General features: G+C 43.2%; 1 protein-coding gene across 3 annotated transcripts in view; it reads right to left on the bottom strand.

The window, feature by feature from the left end:
- KCNU1 (potassium calcium-activated channel subfamily U member 1) overlaps window positions 1-19,482 on the bottom strand; it is a 148,062-nt gene that overhangs the window by 78,148 nt on the left and 50,432 nt on the right. For all 3 annotated transcript variants that reach the window (XR_009493070.1, XM_059882238.1, NM_001163249.1), the window contains exons 15-18: window positions 12,963-13,075; window positions 12,502-12,570; window positions 8,896-8,985; window positions 8,663-8,757 (exon numbers count right to left, since the gene is read on the bottom strand). Coding sequence is in view for 2 of the 3 variants with exons in the window: in XM_059882238.1 (XP_059738221.1) it covers window positions 8,663-8,757; window positions 8,896-8,985; window positions 12,502-12,570; window positions 12,963-13,075 (367 nt within the window). In the remaining variant the exon portion in view is untranslated. The remainder of the gene's footprint in view (window positions 1-8,662; window positions 8,758-8,895; window positions 8,986-12,501; window positions 12,571-12,962; window positions 13,076-19,482) is intronic.

The following is a 19,482-nucleotide window of genomic DNA, read 5'->3' as shown; positions in this document are numbered from 1 at the left end:
AAGATATCTAAGACCTGTGGGCGACTGAACCAAAAAACAAAAGCCCTATGTAACGCCAACATCTTGATTACCTTTCTCTCTTCTTCAAGAAATGATTCCTTGAGAACGACAACCAACCGTTCTCCTTTCCTGGCACACACGATAGAACTACCTTTAAAAACATGCCCCATACATGACTTCCATGTCGAGAGCAATCATTTTATGCCTTTCTATCTCCCTCAAATCTTACCAGAGTCCCAATGAGTGAAAATAACTTCTGCCTTATTTGGCTGATTTTGAATCTGCTCCAGTCTACTCAGTAGGTACACTGTTGGAAAATTCTGCAATCTACCAGTCATTGGGACACACCTAAGAAGTGATACCAGGTCTTCCAGACAAGAAACACTGTTCTTAGGAGCTGCAGCAGCAGCAGGACAAGCAATCAAGCCCATGCCTTCCTCTTGCAAAAGGAGGGATAACATTCATCCATCTTTGATTTTTTATTTATATATCTGTTTCTGATCAAAACTTCAAGAAGATTATTATAGCTATGAAAGATGGCATGGATTGGTTTAAAGAGAGGCTAGATACAGGGAAAGATACAGCAATGATGCTGTATCTTGCTAGATACCTTACTAGATACAGCAAGGATGCTATCGTAATCATTGGGATAAGAAATATGGAGAGGGCCACAGAGCAGGTGGAGATGGACACAGAAGACTGCAGAAAAGGCAGCCCTACAGCCAAGTGCTGGATTGGCCACAAGAACAATGGCGACTGTCATGAGTACAGGAACACAAGATATTGGTGTGTGGTCTTGGTGGACTATTATCAGGTTGTTTTCCATTTTACTGGAATTAGGTGGACATATGATCCCTGACCCTGCTTTAGAGATGAAGAACCACTTAGGAACGCCTGTGCTCTCTCCTGCCCATAGCCATTGGTGCTGCAGGAGATCCTGGACAACTTTTAGCCAAGCTAGAGAGATGAGCTGCTTGACTCATTACAGGGGTAAGAACTCAGGCTTCTGGGTTTGGAATGCCCATCCCTGGGGAACACTGGCTGGGCTGACTCCCTTCTTAAAGAGGTCAATTAGTATGGGATGAAGATGAAAAAAGCAACCCAAGGCCAGATCTAAAGAAAACTGTGAAGTAGGATAAATTCAAATTAGGGCCTCCTATTCAAAACATTATTTTTGCCTCTCCCCGGGGGCTTCCCTGGTGGCTCCGAGTGTGAAGAATCTGCCTGCAATGCAGGAGACCCGGGTTCCATCCTTGGGTTGGGAAGAACCCCTGGAGAAGGGCATGGAAACCCACGCCCATATTCTTTTCTGGAGAATTCCATGGACAGAGGAGCCTGGCGGGCTATAGTCTATGGGGTCACACAGAGTTGGATATGACTGAGCGACACTCACACTCCACACTGCCTGTCTCTGGCTCCGCTCACACCTTCTTTCCAGTTTCCTCTTCATTACTCCTCTCTCCTTTTTGGCGACTCCATCATGAACATTAACATTTTAAGGACGAATATAAATTAGCTCTAGAGGGTGGCGATTAGGGGAGTTTGGACACGACTTTCCTTAAGCCCTCTCTCTCCAGCCTATCTCGTCCAGAGAACCCCGTGTGCCCCTCCCTGCCCTGGATGAGGACCACTGTTCAAAAAATTAGGTATTAAGAGAATTCAGTGCTGAAATGGCAGGCAGTGAACTGCATAGCTGGGGTTGGGAAAGTTTCTGCCCAGTAACTTATCTAATTACATAGGATTCTTCCTGCTCTGAGGGCTGGTCCTACCACAATCTTCATGCTCTGAATCCAAAAGAGATCGAGGAATGGGTTTGAATAAGTATCATCAAAAAAGCAAGAAAGTTCCAGAAAAACATCTATTTCTGCTTTATTGACTATGCCAAAGCCTTTGTGTGGATCACAATAAACTGTGGAAAATTCTGAGAGATGGGCATACCAGACCACCTGACCTGCCTCTTGAGAAACCTGTATGCAGGTTAGGAAGCAACAGTTAGAACTGGACATGGAACAACAGACTGGTTCCAAAAGGAGTTTGTCAAGGCTGTATATTGTCACCCTGTTTATTTAACTTATATGCAGAGTACATCGTGAGAAACGCTGGGCTGGAGGAAGCACAAGTGGGAATCAAGATTGCCGGGAGAAACATCAATAACTTCAGATATGCAGATGATACCACCCTTATGGCAGAAAGTGAAGAACTAAAGAGCTTCTTGATGAAAGTAAAAGTGGAGAGTGAAAAAGTTGGCTTAAAGCTCAACATTCAGAAAATGAAGATCATGGCATCCGGTCCCATCACTTCATGGGAAATAGATGGGGAAACAGTGGAAACAGTGTCAGACTTTATTTTTTTGGGCTCCAAAGTCACTGCAGATGGTGACTGCAGCCATGAAATTAAAAGACGCTTACTCCTTAGAAGGAAAGTTATAACCAACCTAGATAGCATTTTGAAAAGCAGGGACATTACTTTGCCAACAAAGGTTCGTCTAGTCAAGGCTATGGTTTTTCCTGTGGTCATGTATGGATGTGAGAGTTGGACTGTGAAGAAAGCTGAGCGCTGAAGAATTGATGCTTTTGAACTGTGGTGTTGGAGAAGACTCTTGAGAGTCCCTTGGATAGCAAGGAGATCCAACCAGTCCACCCTAAAGGAGATTAGTCCTGGGTGTTTATTGGAAGGATTGATGTTGAAGCTGAAACTCCAATACCTGATGTGAAGAGTTGACTCATTGGAAAAGACTCTGATGCTGGGAGGGATTGAGGGCAGGAGGAGAAGGGGACAACAGAGGATGAGATGGTTGGATGGCATCACCGACTCAATGGACATGAGTTTGGGTAAGCTCCGGGAATTGGTGATGGACAGGAAGGCCTGGCGTGCTGCAATTCATGGGGTCTCAAAGAGTCAGACACAACTGAGCGACTGAACTGAACTGAACTGAACCAAGACGTCTCTGCCAATTCTTATTTCATCTGAATTTCATTGGTGAGCAAAATAATGAGACTCCTTCTGAGTTTGTGTTCCCCTGGGTTCTGTGATTGTTACTGTGTGTGTGTGTGCACGCACGTGTGTGCTACGTCACTTGAGTCTGTCCAACTCTTTGCGACCGTTTGGACTGTAGCCCACCTGGCTCCTCTGCCCGTGGGATTCTCCAGGCAAGAATACTGGAGTGGGTGGCCATGCCCTTCTCCAGGGGATCTTCCCAACCCAGGGACTGAACTCCTGTCTCCTGCGTTGACAGGTGGGTTCTTTACCACTAGCACCACCTGGGAAGCCCTGTCTTACATGCAGTACTTAGTATTGGCCAGGAACAGGTCTTAGTGCTTTCAATATTAATATATTCAATTTGTATACCCTTTATGTACTAATACTCTCACTTAACCCTCTGAAATATATAATATTGTCACCAAAAGATTATTTACAGAAATCTAAAACATGCTGAGAGCTTAAATAATTTGCCTCAAGTCACACAGCAAAGAAGTGATCAATGCAGAACCGAGCGTTCTTAACCATCACATGCTTGCTGCCTCTCTCAAATGCTGGAGTTTGAACTTAAGGGGAGGACCTCTGGTATGATTCTATTCAGAAAAAAATGGAGGAGGGATTATAAATCACAGAACATCAGAACTGAAACGGCCATAGTGGTGATGAAGACAGCTGAGTTTGGAACGGAAGACGCTGACATCCCAAAAGCTGATGTGTCTCTTCCAAAGCACAGCCAATCAGTGGCACAGCTGTGGTCAGAATTCAAGTGTTTTGAATTCTCATTGAGTCCAGCAAGTGGAAGGGCTTCCTTCCCAGGAGGCGCCCATGCAGGAAACATAAGAGATGTGGGTTCGATCCCTGGGTCGGGAAGATGCCCTGGATGAGGGCATAGCAACCCATTCCAGTGTTCTTGCCTGGAGAATCCCCTGGACAGAGGAGCCTGGTGGGCTACAGTCCAAGGGGTCAAGGTTACAAAGAGTCAGTCGGATACTACTGAAGTGACTTTGCACGCACACACGCGTGGGAGGTTGAAGGAGTTGATGGGGCTAAGTGAGCTTGATTAGCTCAATGAAGAGAGAATTCTGCAATGGGAGTGGACCGGGCATACACCTCATCTGATTCTGAAATGTAAAATATTCAACCTGAAATCTGTATACTAACTTGAAGTCAGTAAATTTTCTCTTTTGTCATCTATTGGTACATTCCTAAGTCCTTTTAGAAAGTTGAGTCTCTGGGAGAATTTCCAAAACATTATCATGATTTTTAAATACATAAGGCCTAGTAGTCGCCTTCTACAGTGATGTCCTCTCTGGCACATTTTTGGTTGGAACTCTCCAGATTCATATTCAAATTCAAGTCCACTCCCCTGAACGGCCAGCCCCTGAATGTTTAATGGTACTCTGCTGCCACCATCTGGCAGACTGAAGTAAGAACAGCTAGCTCACTCACTGCCTGTTACTTAAGAATCTTGGTACCAGATTTATGAGAATTGTCCTGGATGCAGTAGAAGTGGTGATGGAGTTATAGTAAGGGAGCAAGAAGAAAAAAAAATGATCCTATTGTGAAAAGAATGAAAGATTCTGGGGAAGATCAAACATTAGATTATAAACTGAAAGGTGTACTGATTCCCTAGATACTATAAATTACTTGTTATAGAAGTGGATGAAATTTGCATTTCTACAAATATGAAGGCATAAGCCTTTTCTTTACACCAAAATCTCTCCAATTCATACTAGAGCACTTAACTTCCTGCTTTGCTACTGCTGCTGCCGCCAAGTCGCTTCAGTCGTGTCCGACTCTGTGCGACCCCATAGACGGCAGCCCACCAGGCTCCGCCGTCCCTGGGATTCTCCAGGCAAGAATACTGGAGTGGGTTGCCATTTTCTTCTCCAATGCATGAAAGTAAAAAGGGAAAGTGAAGTCGCTCAGTCGTGTCCGACTCTTAGCGACCCCATGGACTGCAGCCCACTAGGCTCCTCCATCCATGGGATTTTCCAGGCAAGAGTACTGGAGTGGGGTGCCATTGTTAGAATATAATAAAACACACTTAAAAGACAGATAAATAAAGGGGAAGTTATTCAATTTATAAAACACTTTTTGTTTTTCAAAATGACTGCCAGCACTGCATGCATATAAGTGAGTATAATTGATTTGCAAAAGTTTGATTCATACAATGTGTTTACAGGGATATGTCTACCTCATGAAACCTTGCTGAATTTTCATAAGGGATAAAGATACTATAATAAGATGATACGCAATGTATTTTTTTTTCTTACTCACACCTCTTTAATCAGATATTTCTGCACTCAGTCAGACTCAACCATCCAGTCAGACTCAACCATTGCCTTAAGAATGATTCATATTGTTACAGAAGGCAAAAGAGTCAACGTTTAACTTTTGAACCCCAAACAGGCTCTTTAAGTCCTTTTGATTAACAGTGTTCTTTAGACTTAAGTGTTCAGTTGCAAATTCTACAGGTAATAGAGATTTCAGGAAATGACACAGGAATAGTTTCTTTCTATACCCAATACCGTCTAAGGTTTTCTAGAAAAAATCCAAAAAGTCAGAGAAAATAAACAGGATTAAGATAGAGCCTTTAGGTTGGAATGGAATCAGAAAAGATCCATGAACCTGCTCCTCCATGAAACAAGAGTAACTAGTGAAAATCAAAACAAACACACACACACACGAGCCCATTTAAAGTCTCTGGAAATTGTCTAGCAGGCATGCAGCAAATGAAGGAAATTTATTTTAAAATTATAACAAATCCCACAGTGTAAAGAGACCAAAAGAACATAAGGAATAAAAAGACTAGGAGTATAGGGAAAGGTTGTGTCATGTACGGATGTGAGAGTTGGTCCATCACATGTACGGATGTGAGAGTTGGCTGAGTGCTGAAGAATTGACATTTTTGAACTGTGGTGCTGAGGAAGACTCTTGAGAGTCCCTTGGACTGAAAGGAGATCAAACCAGTCAATCCTAAAGGAAATCAACCCTGAAGATTCACTGGAAGGACTGATGCCGAAGCTGAAGCTCCAACACTTTGGCCACCTGATGCGAAGAGCCAGCTCATTGGAAAAGACCCTGATGCTGGGAAAGATTAAGGGCAGAAGGAGAAGTGGGCAGCAGAGGATGAGATGGCTGGATGGCATCACCAACTCAATGGATATGAGTTTGAGCAAACTCTGGGAGATAGTGAAGGACAGGGAAGCCTGGCATCCATGGGGTCACAAAGAGTCAGACATAACTTGGTGACTGAACAAGAACAATAGAAAAGGGGGCTTTGCAGACCTCAAGACTGGAGGCTAAAAACTACAGTAAGGTATCAAAAAGTCTACAAATAATAAATGCTGGAGTGGGTGTGGAGAAAAGCAAACCCTCCTACACTATTGGTGGGAATGTAAATCGGTGCAGCCACTATGAAGAAGAGTATGGAGGTTCCTTAAAAGACTAAGGATCCATCAATCCCACTCCTGGTCATATATGCAAAGAAAGCCATAATTCAAAGAGATGCCCACACACCAATCTTTACAGCAGCACTATTTACAAGAGCCTAGGCATGGAAGCCAACTAAATACCTATGGACAGAAGGATGTATAAAGAAGATGTGGTAAATATATACCATAGAATATTACTCAGCCCTAAAAAAGAATAGAATAATGCTATTTGCAGCAACATGGGTGGAAAGAAAGAAAGAAAGAAAGTGAAGTCGCTCAGTCGTGTCCGACTCTTTGCGACCCCATGGACTGTAGCCTATCAGGCTCCTCTGTCCATGGGATTTTCCAGGCAAGAGTGCTGGAGTGGATTGCCATTTCCTTCTCCAGGGGATCTTCCTGACCGAGGAATCGAACCCAGGTGTCCCGCATTGCAGGCAGACGTTTTACCATCTGAGCAACCATTGGTGCACCTGGAGATTATCACACTAAGTGAAGTAAGTCAGACAAAGACAAATATTATATGATCTCACTTATAGGTAGAATCTGGAGGGGTAGAACGTGATATAAGTGAAGTTATTTGCAAAACCGAAATAGAGTCACAGACATAGAAAGCAAACTAATGGTTACCAGAGGGGAAAGGTGGGGAAGAGAGATAAATTAGGAATTTGAAAGTAACATACACAAACTACCATATATAAATAGATTAAATGAGGATGTACTGCATAGCACAGGAAACTATACTCAATACTCTGTAATAGCCTATATGGAAAAAGAATCTGAAAATGTGTGTGTGTGTGTGTGTGTGTGTGTGTGTGTTTGAATCACTTCGCTATACACTTGAAACTAACACAACACTGTAAATCCACTATACTTCAGTAAAAGATAATTTTTTAAAAGAAAATTCTATCTGGGGGGAAAAAAAAAGTCTAGTAGCTATGGCAGGGATGATGGATTTCAGCAAGGAAGGTGACCTAAATCCAGGAGGAACAGTCGCTCATTGCTGATGCAGAGGCCACAGAAGCGGACAGTTACAGAGCTCAGGAGCCAGTAAGGATGCTCCTGTCCACGGGGCTTAGCAAGTTTATGCCTGCATTCAGAGAGACTGCCACTCGGGAGAAGAGAAGAACCTTAGGGAGAAGAAGAATGCTAACGGGAAATTCAAATTCTGAATTAAATGCTGAAACACTGGGAATTAACCTAAACCATCTTTAATGTACCTGAAAGAGACTAAATTTTCAACCAGAAGGGACTAAATTATTGTGAGTTCTCGAGGTTAACTCTTCCTTCCATTAAGTGGTAAGGGTTTGCTGGTGAGCTATCCCGTTCAATTTGAGTAAAGGGAGAAAGTTTCATTTCCTCATTACTGTGTCAGAATGAGAAAATTTTACACTCCTGACAATCCGCAAAGGAACAGAGTCCTCAGGGAACGGTTTTGTTCCCAACACTAGAAGAAATGATAACTATGCCCTGTGACAGAGGTGTTAGCTAATGCTACAATGGCAATCATATATTGTGATATAAATGTTTCAGTCAGATCATGTTGTACACCTTGCTGCTGCTGCTGCTAAATTGCTTCAGTCGTGTCCAACTCTGTGCGACCCCATAGACGGCAGCCCACCAGCTCCTCTGTCCCTGAGACGGAGAATACTGGAGTGGGTTGCCATTTCCTTCTCCAATGCATGAAAGTGAAAAGTGAAAGTGAAGTCGCTCAGTCATGTCTGACTCTTCGCAACCCCAGGGACTGTAGCCTACCAAGCTCCTCCGTCCATGAGATTTTCCAGGCAAGAGTACTGTTGTATGTCAAAGACATCTTAATAAAATTAAAAGAAAAAAGAAATGGTCATGAGGGGCCACCCTTACGGCCCACCAAGCCGTCAAACAGAGGCTGAACTTTCAGACTAAAGGGAGGGAAATACATAGAGAAAAGTCAACAGGCTCATCGCCCGTGTGCCTGGGACTGAGTTGGGAGGAGGCTGCAGCTGGCTGTGTGACCTTGGATAAAATTAATGCATCTCTTCCAGAGCTCATTTGTCTAGCCTGTGAAGGGGTTGTACTAGAGAACTAGAACTAGTGAGGTTTCTTCCAGCTCTAAAAGACAGATTCTCAGGTCTGGGATGCCCAGTGGGGAAGTGTCTGTCTCTTCTTGGCCAAGTTCAAGAGAATACCTTCTTTAAGAGATGAAGCCCCTCCCCTTTCTTTGGCCACACCCCCCGAAGCTGGGCTGAGGACACAGAAAGCGCACTTGCCTGTCGCGCGTCGAGCCTTGCTTTTGCAGTCACATTTTTCAATTAGCTCGGGAGTCTGCACATCGCTGTGACAGATGGCACAGTAAAAGAAGGCTCTGGACAACGAAAGCAAATCAAGAATGACTTACGTGAGGTTTCACGCAGAAGCAGCACGGGGCTGACTCAGCCCGTCTGTCATTAAATTGTATTTGCTTTAGGGCTTTCTCCCCGTAAAGTGATAAAAAAATTTTTACCTTTTGACATCCTTTGCAGATTCAGCGATAAAGAACCCTAGTGTGTTCTTACGGAGCTTAACTTGAGCAGGTGGATTTAATATCAGCCCGCTGGAAACAGAAAATAAAAATACAGTAATTTCCCCCTCCAAATTCTGGGGCAATATCTGTTTTTACCAATGGATTCTCTAAGTTGCAGAGTTAATAGGACTCAATCCCCTTTTACTGCAGGAATTTACAGTAGAAAATGGGGATTTGACTGCATTTAATTGATCGATTGTGGACAAATATCCTGAGAGGGAGCCAGGTCAAAACTCAGTACCTGAGCTGCATACATTCCCTGGACTATGCCCTGAATCAGAAACAGTCAAAGCAATGCAGATGCAGGAAGCTTTGCTAATTTGAGATATCCAAAGCCAAAGAGGCCAAGGCTGCACAGTTGCTGGTCTTACTGTCATTCTAGTGGTGTACATACATCATTAGGCTTTTTGCCCTTTAGAAAATTCCTTTTATTGGCCAGTACAATTTTTAAACGCATGTCTTTGACTGCACTTTTGTCTTTGACTTCACTTTCATCTATCTTGATTGTAAGATTTTTGAAAGCAGGAACCACATGAACTGTTTCTATTTCTGCACCACTTGAATATTTTGATTTTCTGTTTTCTTATGGTTTGGGTGTTTGCAAACACTGTCTTATAAATTTCAACCATAATATTTTTTGATGGGCTACTCCATTGTGACTATCTGAATTCCTCAAACTCTCCCTGTTTGTCAGGCTCTCCCATTTTTATTTTCTTTAATTTAGACCTCCAATATTGTTAGGTCTTATAACCCTGTGCCTTCCCTCACTTTGTTTGTACATGATCAAAGTTCTCCTTTCCTCCTTTAAAACACACCCTTCCTATCATATTCACAATGGAAAGAGGTCAAGTCTTCATTTGGGCAAAACTTAGTCTGTTGTTAGGATATTGCAAAGTAATGTGCAAGTATGAGAGCCTTACAAAAATAAAAGAGCTTGTGCAACAAAAGCTCTTCAGATCTATGCTGAGAGTAAAAGATGCTGAATAGCTGTGTTCAAGTAGATTGTTATATGAAACCCTGTGTGGCGCTTTCTCTGAGTACTGACTGACTAACACATTCATGGAATGATTGCTTTTAAGCCTGAAAAGCATGGATTGTGCCTCCCCTGCTCCAATATCATGGGCTGATGTCCACCGCTCAAGAAGCATATGCTCAAGTTGCATCTTAATATGTCCTTTTCTAAAGGCAGGGTCCTCTGAACTCAAATTGAATACTTAGTTATGAAGATACTGTCGTGATAACTTCTCTGGTTGCATTTGCAAGAAAAGGTGAACTTTTTCCAAAGACTTGCCCCTGTCTTCATGAATCACAACAAGCTGCTCTGTTAGAAAATGCTGGCCCCTGGAACAGACTCAGGAAATTCTCTAACTGGGATCTGATCCAGCTTTACCGCTTACCAGGTGATAAATTATTCCCCAAGACAGACTCTGAGGATTACCCAGGGCTTTTGCCCATCCTAGAGCCTACTCAAGTGTATCAATTAGAAAAGAAAATAAAAAGTGAGGAGAGATAGGTTTCCCCTAGTTTTTCAATATACTTGCCTAAAGTGCAGCACTGAGTTGCCCTGCTTTTATTCTGTGTAATGACTGGGTGGATTTAGCACAGCTAGGTGACCAGAAGAGCTCCAATCACGTAAGTGCCCAGACTGAGTTCAGAGTCTCCTTTGCCCCTTGGGTGTGGTGCGAGCTTGGGAAAACTATTTACCTTTTCTTAGCTCCTTCTCCATAAAATGGAGCAAATAATTGTACCCTTCTTACAGTGTTGTTGTGAGGATTCGGGAGTTCATGTAAGTGAAATGCTTAAAGTAGTGTTGCTCAGGAACCAGCAATCATGTAAGACTGCTATTACCAATATCTTTGCCAAATCAGGATTTTATTCTTTTGATGCAACTCTGACTCTTTCAAGAGAAACCAGAGTTAAATCTATGTCAGAGCAGGGGTCTCTCTCCTTGGGGGTGGATGTCTGCTAGGAAGTAAACAGCATCAGAACTTCTTGAATATACATGAAACTTAGCTGCTCACTCATGTTTCTGGTCCACAGTGTCCTAACAGTCACCCTAATAAAGTTGATAGAAATCTGGGATGTTAAATGTGGAAACGTATTAAGAGCATTTGGCCCAGTCATTTCTGACTGCCAGTGAACAAAAATGACTGTATTATGGAGATTCAAAACCAAATCACAGATTTGGGTTTTATAAGTGGTATTTTTGAATTCTATGTCTATTTTTCAGAAGTGGGGTTTTGAATTCTCTGTCTTTAAAACTTTGCAAATAATTCTGATGTATAATCCCAGTCATTGAAGGCCAAAGATGTTAAAACCTGATCAGATGTTAAAACCCTGATCAAGCTTCTGGCTGCTCTGAAACTCAAACTGCCTTCCCTGTGAAGTAAGACACCAGCTTCCTCACTCACATCTATTTCCAGCAGAAAGGGAACTTGGACATGGGTTTAGATTTTGAAATTTTCATGAGTATGGTGGAATTGTTAAATAAAATGTAGCAGCCAGAGGATACCAGTCTTCACTCTCCTTAAGGACTTGCTTTGTGACATACCCTGCTGAGTCCTTTCCCTCAGATACCTTCTACACTCTTTGTACATGACACATTATTCCTTCTTTCTAACTTTTCAGATACTTGTACTGATATCATTCAAATTACTGAATTTTTGAGGGTTTCCTATGATTCTAGGTTCCTGGTAACGTCCGTCTTAGAGCTGGAAGTGATCCTAGGAATTCATTTGCGTGACATCCTCATTTTACAGGTGACGGACACTTCTCCAAGGCCACTGATCTGGCAAATCAGAGCCAGGTTCTGAACCTAGTCTATTGATTACAATTTACATCAGAATTAAAGGAAGTTTTCCACTAAAAAAAAAAAAATACAAACAAGCCGCATGTTTCTTGTTTCCCATTCCACTTAAGCCCCACTTTTTCTTGTTTTCCAGCATCTTTTATCTCTAAATCATTGTGGCTGATTCTGGATTTTCTTTTTTTATTGTATGATCACTTCTCATACTTCTTATATTATCCTATGCATTTTCAGGAAATGCTTATGGTCTAATAAGGGTAACTCTTTCTTTCATCTACCTGATCAATAGCAAACTTTGCCCCATAGGTCAGTCAAATCCCCATTTTTTTTTTCATATTTTTCAGATTAGTTTCTAAGGCTTTCTAAGGTTTGTGGGAACACTTTGATCACAAATAATTCTATTTCATTGTATGATCTACGGTCAAGCCTTACAAGATCTGGGAATATATTAAGAGGAACAGATCTGAGAAGGTGATCTTGTCGTCTCTCTCTCCTGATCATGAAAGACACTGGGGCAAGACCACCGCAACAGAGGCAAAGCCTTTGCCCACCCACTAGGGTAACCTTTTGAACCCCAGTGTTCATAGATAGTATCAAAGACACCACAGCTGCCTGGGTGCCTGAGAGGCCAGCTCTCACCACAGGGCCACAAGCTTAGTTACGGCTGTGTCTCTGCCAAAATCATAATCTTTAAAGAGTGTCCTCAAAGAATCTGAAGAGGTTCGAAGCCTCACTGATACCAGTAACCGTGGCAGGCGGACTTGTACTCGATGGCGATCAGCATGAGGTGCATCTTTGTGAAGCAGAGCCTGGAGAGAAGACGAGGAGGGGGTGAGGTGAGACAGGAGAGCAGAGCACCCGCTCACAGTGATGGGGGGCTGGGTGCTGTGCTGGGCTCTGCGCCCGGGGGGACACCGCCCCTCGGCAGGGGGAGGGCCTCTCAAACAGGAAACGTTCTCTGAAAGTTTGGACATTGGTGGAGAGAGAGTCCACCCTGGAGGAACTCACAGCTAGGGAGCCAACTGGGACAGCCATGAACCTGTCCCGCACGGACTGTAACCCCCAGCCCAGGTGGCAGACGCTCCAACTTACTCATCATTAGGCCTTCGGGGCCTGTCACCAAGCCTACAGCGAGCCCTCCGTGAGCTTTGGGGAAAGAGCGCGTGGCACGAAACCGAGGAGTGGTTTTCCCTTCACTTACTGGCAAGCGTCAGGAAAGGTCATCCCAGCAAAGTCATTGGAGAGACGTTGCGTCAGGATTTTGTTCTTCAGGCCGTTGCAGAAAAGCTGCTGCCAGGGCTCGTGAGGACAGATCTGGAACACACAGCCAGGCCACGGGAGGCAGGGTGATGTGGAGTTCAGGGTCTACTAGCTCAAGCTGTGTGCTCTGCCCAGTACCAAACCAGTGCCCACTGGCATTCAGGTCCCAGGAAGGACATTTGTCGGGACTTCCCAGGTGGTCCAGGAGTTCAAACTTCTCCTTCCAAAGCAGGGGGTGCAGATTTGACCACTGGTCAGGGAGCTAGGATCCCACATGACTTGTAGCCAAAAAAACCAACACATAAACAACAGAAGCAACAGTGTAACAAACTCAGTAAAGATTTTAAAGTAGTCCGTATAAAACATTTTTTTTTTTAATGAAAAGAAAGGAGCTTTGTCCTCATGATTAACTGGACAAATGTCAAAGGAAGAACTAAAACTCCATCGTACATCTCAATGACTCTGATAACGAAGAGGAAGCATCATGATTTACTCATGCTTCCTGCTAGAAATGAATTCTTCTTCCAGTTATTTCAGCAGGTAGACTGGTTTTTGAGTCAGGAACAACAAGATAAGAAGGGGAATGTGCACTCTAACTCATCTCCTCCTAGATATGGCTGTTTAAGATTATTAAAAAAAATATTAGTTTCCTAGTCATTGACTAATCATATACCACAAGGATGAAAACATCGATGACTTCTGCTCAGGATCAGAACCCTTCTTGGTTCTAATAAACTCAAAAAGCCATCCCAATGCTTGGACATGACAATGTAAAAATCAAGAACAGCGGCAGGTTTCTAGACAAAGGGGAATGTGATGGAAGGATTTCTCTCTCAGAAAAAGCTAAATGCTGCTCTCTTCTGTGCAAGACCCCCAGGATTCTGTTTTTCTCTCTGTGCATCATCCTCTTCTTCCTCCCCATGCAGCCATGAGAATCACCATCACGCTGCTCTGAGCAGGACAGGCCCCTTAAAGCCCAGAATCTCCCATGAAGCCTGGAATTTCTAGGAACTGTGAAACACTTTGGTGCTGGAGAGTTAAGGCCAGCCCAGAAACATGCCTCAGATGGCCATCTTGTGGTTCAGGAAGAAAAAAAACAAAAAGAAACAGATGAACAAAAAAATTCTGCCCTGCTAAAAAGGACCACTTCTTTCCAGCATACCTCATCTGAGTCCCAAGCTGCAGGCTCTCCTGCATTTTCCCATTTTCTTTTTAAAAAATTACTATTATTACTGGCTTCACTGGGTCTTCACTGTGGTGCCCGAGCTCTCTCTAGTGGGTGCATGAGGGTCTCTACTTTTAGTGCACAGGCACAGCATTGGGGGTCTTAGTTCCCTGACCAGGGACTGAACCCACATCCACTGCATTGGAAGATGGATTCTTAACCACTGGACCACCAGGAAGTCCCCTCCCACTCTCTTAAAATCCTTAATTGAGGAAGGCTCACCTCCTTGGGCAGTTCAGGCCGTGATTTAAGTCCTCATTGACTATAGAACCTGGCTTAGTGCTGCCAACCCAAAGGTTCCAGCTTATGCAATAAAGTAAAACTCTGATGGCTTGGCAGGTACAGAATCTGCCTGCAGTGCAGGAGACATGAGATGCGGGTTTGATCCCTGGGTCAGGAATATCTCCTGGAGGAAGAAAGGGCAACCCACTCCAGTATTCTTGCCTGGAAAATCCCATGGACAGAAGAGGCTGGTGGGCTACAGTCCATAGGGTCACAAAGAGTTGGACACAACTGAGCACATGGCTCAAAAAATAACCATAGACATGAGGATTTCTTGTATCATTTTTTTTTTAATCAGAAAAAGAAACAGGAAGACAAGACAGATTTGGGATTTAGATAGTAGACTCAGGGAGTTCAAGTAAGTCAGTTGGATTAAATCTAATCCAAGTTTAAGTTTAAGGCAATGCTCTGTGCTTAGAACCAACCAGAAATGCTGCTCAGACTTCAATTTCTCACCATATATTCAATATAGATCAGTAGAGTCAGAATATGTGGCACTGACCCAAGGCTTTCTAATCTGACTGCTCAGAAGTTTTACAAATATTAACTCAATACCTGGGAAAAATCAGGTCACAAGTAGAATGCGTGCTAAGTTGCTTCAGTCATGCCCAAGTCTTTGCAACCCCATGGACTTGCAGCCCTCCAGGCTCTTCTGTCCATGGGATTCTCCAGGCAAAAATACTGGAGTGGGTTGCCATTCCCTTCTTGTCGTGATCTTCCCAACCCAGGGATCGAACCCGCGTCTTTTATGTCTCCTGCATTGCAGATGGATTCTTCACCACTAGCGCCACCTGGGAAGCCTACGATTAGATTGAAGTGAAGTGAAGTCGCTCAGTCGTGTCCGACTCTTTGCGACCCTGTGGACTGTAGCCCACCAGGCTCTTCCATCCATGGGATTCTCCAGGCAAGAATACTGGAGTGGGTTGCCATTTCCTTCTCCAGGAGATCTTCTCAACCCAGGGATCAAACCCAGGTCTCCTGCATTGCAGGCAGACGCTTTAACCTCTGAGCCACCAGGGATTAGCAAGTCTTATTTTACAGATGCAGAAACTGTCAGAGAAAGTTTAAATGCCTTATCTGAGCAAAGTAGTCCCTAAGACAGTGGCATCCTGACCATTAAATCTAAGTTAATAGGTTTAATTAATTTAAGTTAATTAATTGAATTAATTTTAGTTAATTAAGCTAATTAATTACAGAATCTAAAGCACCAGAGCAGAGTACAACATGAGAAAATTTTGCCCTGACTCTGACCAGTTTAGAATTCCTGAAAGGGGGTTTCAGACTTCAACTCCCTGATCAACAGATGATCATGACCCCAAGTCTCTCTTAATTCCTAGCTTCCAGAAGCCACTGTATGAATACTGACAGGTGCCCATCATCACTGAGGAGGTTCCAACTTAGACAAACAGTAGGAAAAACCAACAACAAACAAGGACAGAAAACAAAGCCACAACAGGGCAGGCTGTACATCTGTACCGTCTGTATTTCCACGAAGGAGACAAAGTCGTCATGTAGAGTTCTCACTCTCATTTCTCCAGACACGGAGAGTAAAATCACAGTCATCACAACAGATACTGAGTTAACTCTCGCTTTTCTAAACTTATAATGCACAGGCGGAGACAATGTCCTCCCCAGCCACTTTCTGGGTCACACACAGTGACCGCTAAGTGAACGTTAAAGTTTGTTCGCTGTAGCATCACCAAGGCTCACGCTGACTGCCTGACGGCCGGTTCTACTTCTCTGTATATGCATGTGTTACCCGTCAAGTCGCTTCAGTCATGTCAGACTCTTTGCGACCTTTTGGACTGTAGCCCACCAGGCTCCTCTGTCAATGGGATTCTCCAGGCAAGAACACTGGGATGGGTACCATGCCCTCTTCCAGGGGATCTTCCCATGCGGGGATCAAACCCGCATCTCTTTCGTCTCCTGCATTGGCAGGCGGGTTCTTTACCACTAGCGCCATCTGGGAAGCCTCATCTCCTTATATTCACAGAAGGAATTCTGTGGTTGCCAGTGAGCATTTTGCTGGCCAGACTATCTTTTGAATCTTTCAATTCTTTTGCTTTTTCTTTACAGTATTGGAGAAGGGACCAGAAAAGGAATGCCAGTTTTTTAAACATTTATTTGAAAAAAGGAAATAAAGTGCAAAGAGAAGTCATAAAGAAAATTGAGCATAAGAAAAGTCAAATGTGGATGCATAATTAGATGGAGAGAAAGGTCACTTTCTGGAGAAACTTTGAGTTTTCCAGACCCAGCTGAGCGTTAAGAATATCTTTCCTGGAAGTGCTTCATGGGGATGGCATTTGGAAGGCCATGCTATGTGCTATCATATTTCATCCTGGTGGTCCATTGAGCCACTTTATTTGTCTCAAGCAAAGGTATCAACAGACCTGATGTAGGAGACTGGGAGTAGATATCCAACAGCCAGAGGCACATGGCACAGTAGTAAGACTGTAAGTCAGACAATTTTCTGTCTGTTACTCATTAACTTATTATACAGTCAATTAGTTAGCTTCCACAACTGGGATACTCCCTTGAAATACTAAGAGAAACATCAGGTCAGTTCAGTTCAGTCACTTAGCCCTGTCCAACTCTTTGCGACCCTTTGGACTGCAGCACGCCAGGCCTCGCTGTCCATCACCAGCTCCCAGAGCTCAACCTTATGTCCATTGAGTCGGTGATGCCATCCAACCATCTCATCCTCTGTCATACCTGTCTCCTCCTGCCTTCAATATTTCCCAGAATCATGTCTTTTCCAATGAGTCAGTTCTTTGCATCAGGTGGCCAAAGTATTGAGGCTCCAGCTTCATCATCAGTCCTTCCAATGAACATTCAGGATTGCTTTCCTTTAGGATTGATTGGTTGGATCTCCTTGCAGTTCAAGGGGCTCTCAAGGGTCTTCTCCAGCACCACAGCTCAAAAGCATCAATTATTTGGCACTCAGTTTTCTTTAGGCTCCAACTCTCACATCCATACATGACCACTGGAAAAACTATAGCTTTGACTAGATGGACCTCTGATGGGCAAAGTAATGTCTCTGCCTTTTAATATGTTGTCTAGGTTGGTCATATCTTTCTTCCAAGGAGCAAGTGTCTTTTAATTTCATGGCTGCAGTCACCATCTGCAGTCATTTTGGAGCCCAAGAAAAGAAAGTCTGTCACTGTTTCCACTGTTTCCCCATCTATTGGCTATGAAGTGATGGGATCGGATACTATGATCTTCATTTTCTGAATGTAGAGTTTTAAAGAAGCTTTTTCAGTCTTCTCTTTCACCTCATCAAGAGGCTCTTTAGTTCCTCTTCACTTTCTGCCATAAGGGTGGTATCATCTGCACATCTGAGGTTATTGATATTTCTCCTGACAATCTTGATTCCAGCTTGTGCTTCATCCAGCCTGCCATTTCCCATGGTGTACTCTGCATATAAGTTAAATAAGCAGGGGGTCAACATAGAGCCTTGATGTACTCCTTTCCCAATTTGAAACAAGTCTGTTGTTCCATGTCCAGTTCTAACTGTTGCTTCCTGACCTGCGTACAGATTTCTCAAGAGGCAGGTCAGGTGGTCTGGTATTCCCATCTCTTTCAGAATTTTCCACAATTTCTTGTGATCCACACAGTCAAAGGCTTTGGTGTAGTCAATAAAACAAAAGTTGATGTTTTTCTGGAATTCTCTTGCTTTTTTGATGATCTAATGGACGTTGGCAATTTGATCTCTGGTTCCTCTGCCTTTTCTAAATCCAGCTTGAACATCTGGAAGTTCTTGGTTCATGTACTATTGAAGCCTATCTTGGAGAATTTTGAGCATTACTTTGCTAGCATGTGAGATGAGTGCAATTGTGCAGTAGTTTGAACATTCTTTGGCATTGCCTTTCTTTGGGATTGGAATGAAAACTGACATTTTCCAGTCCTGTGGCCATGGCTGAGTTTTCCAAATTTGCTGGTATATTGAGTGCAGCACTTTCACAACATTATCTTTTAGGATTTGAAATAGCTCAGCTGGAATTCCATCACCTTCACTAGCTTTGTTCATTGTGATGCTGCCTAAGGTTCACCTGACTTCACATTCTAGGATGTCTGGCTCTAGGTGAGTGATCACACCATGATGGTTATCTGGGTCATGGGGATCTTTTTTGAATAGTTCTCCACGTATTCTTGCCCCCTCTTCTTAATATCTTTTGCTTCTGTGAGGTCCATACTTTTTTCTGTCCTTTATTGTGCCCATCTTTGCATAAAATATTCCCTTAGTATCTCTAATTTTTTAAAGAGATCTCTAGTCTTGTCCATTCTATTGTTTTCCTCTATTTCTTTCCACTGATCACTGAGGAAGGCTTTCTTATCTCTCCTTGCTATTCTTTGGAACTCTGCATTCAGATGGGTTTATCTTTCCTTTTCTCCTTTGCCTTTCACTTCTCTTCTTTGCCCAGGTGTTTGTAAGGTCTCCTCAGACACTCATTTTGCCTTTTTGCATTTGTTTTTAATGGGGGTGGTCTTGATCACTGCCTCTTGTACAGTGTCATGAACCTCCGTTCATAGTTCTTCAGGCACTCTGTCTATCAGATCTAATCCATTGAGTCTATTTGTCACTTCCATTGTATAATCATAAGGGATTTGATTTAGGTCATACCTAAATGGTCTAGTGGGTTTCCATAGTTTCTTCAATTTATGTCTGAATTTTGCAATAAGGAGTTCATGATCTGAGCCACAGTCAGCTCCTAGTCTTGTTTTTGCTGACTGTATAGGGCTTCTCCATCTTTGGCTACAAAGAATATTATCAATCTGATTTCAGTATTGACCATCTGGAGATGTCCATGTGTAGAGTCTTCTCTTGTGTTGTTGGAAGAGGGTGTTTGCTATGACCAGTGCGATCTCTTGACAAAACTCTGTTAGCTTTTGCTTCATTTTGTACTCCAAGGCCAAACTTGCCTATTACTCCAGGTGTCTCTTGACTTCCTACTTT

The sequence above is a fragment of the Bos taurus genome, chromosome 27 (genome assembly GCF_002263795.3).
Source record: "Bos taurus isolate L1 Dominette 01449 registration number 42190680 breed Hereford chromosome 27, ARS-UCD2.0, whole genome shotgun sequence".
Taxonomy (NCBI): domain Eukaryota; kingdom Metazoa; phylum Chordata; class Mammalia; order Artiodactyla; family Bovidae; genus Bos; species Bos taurus.
Note: the sequence above shows the minus strand (reverse complement) of the source record. Positions and strands in the feature narration are given on the sequence as shown.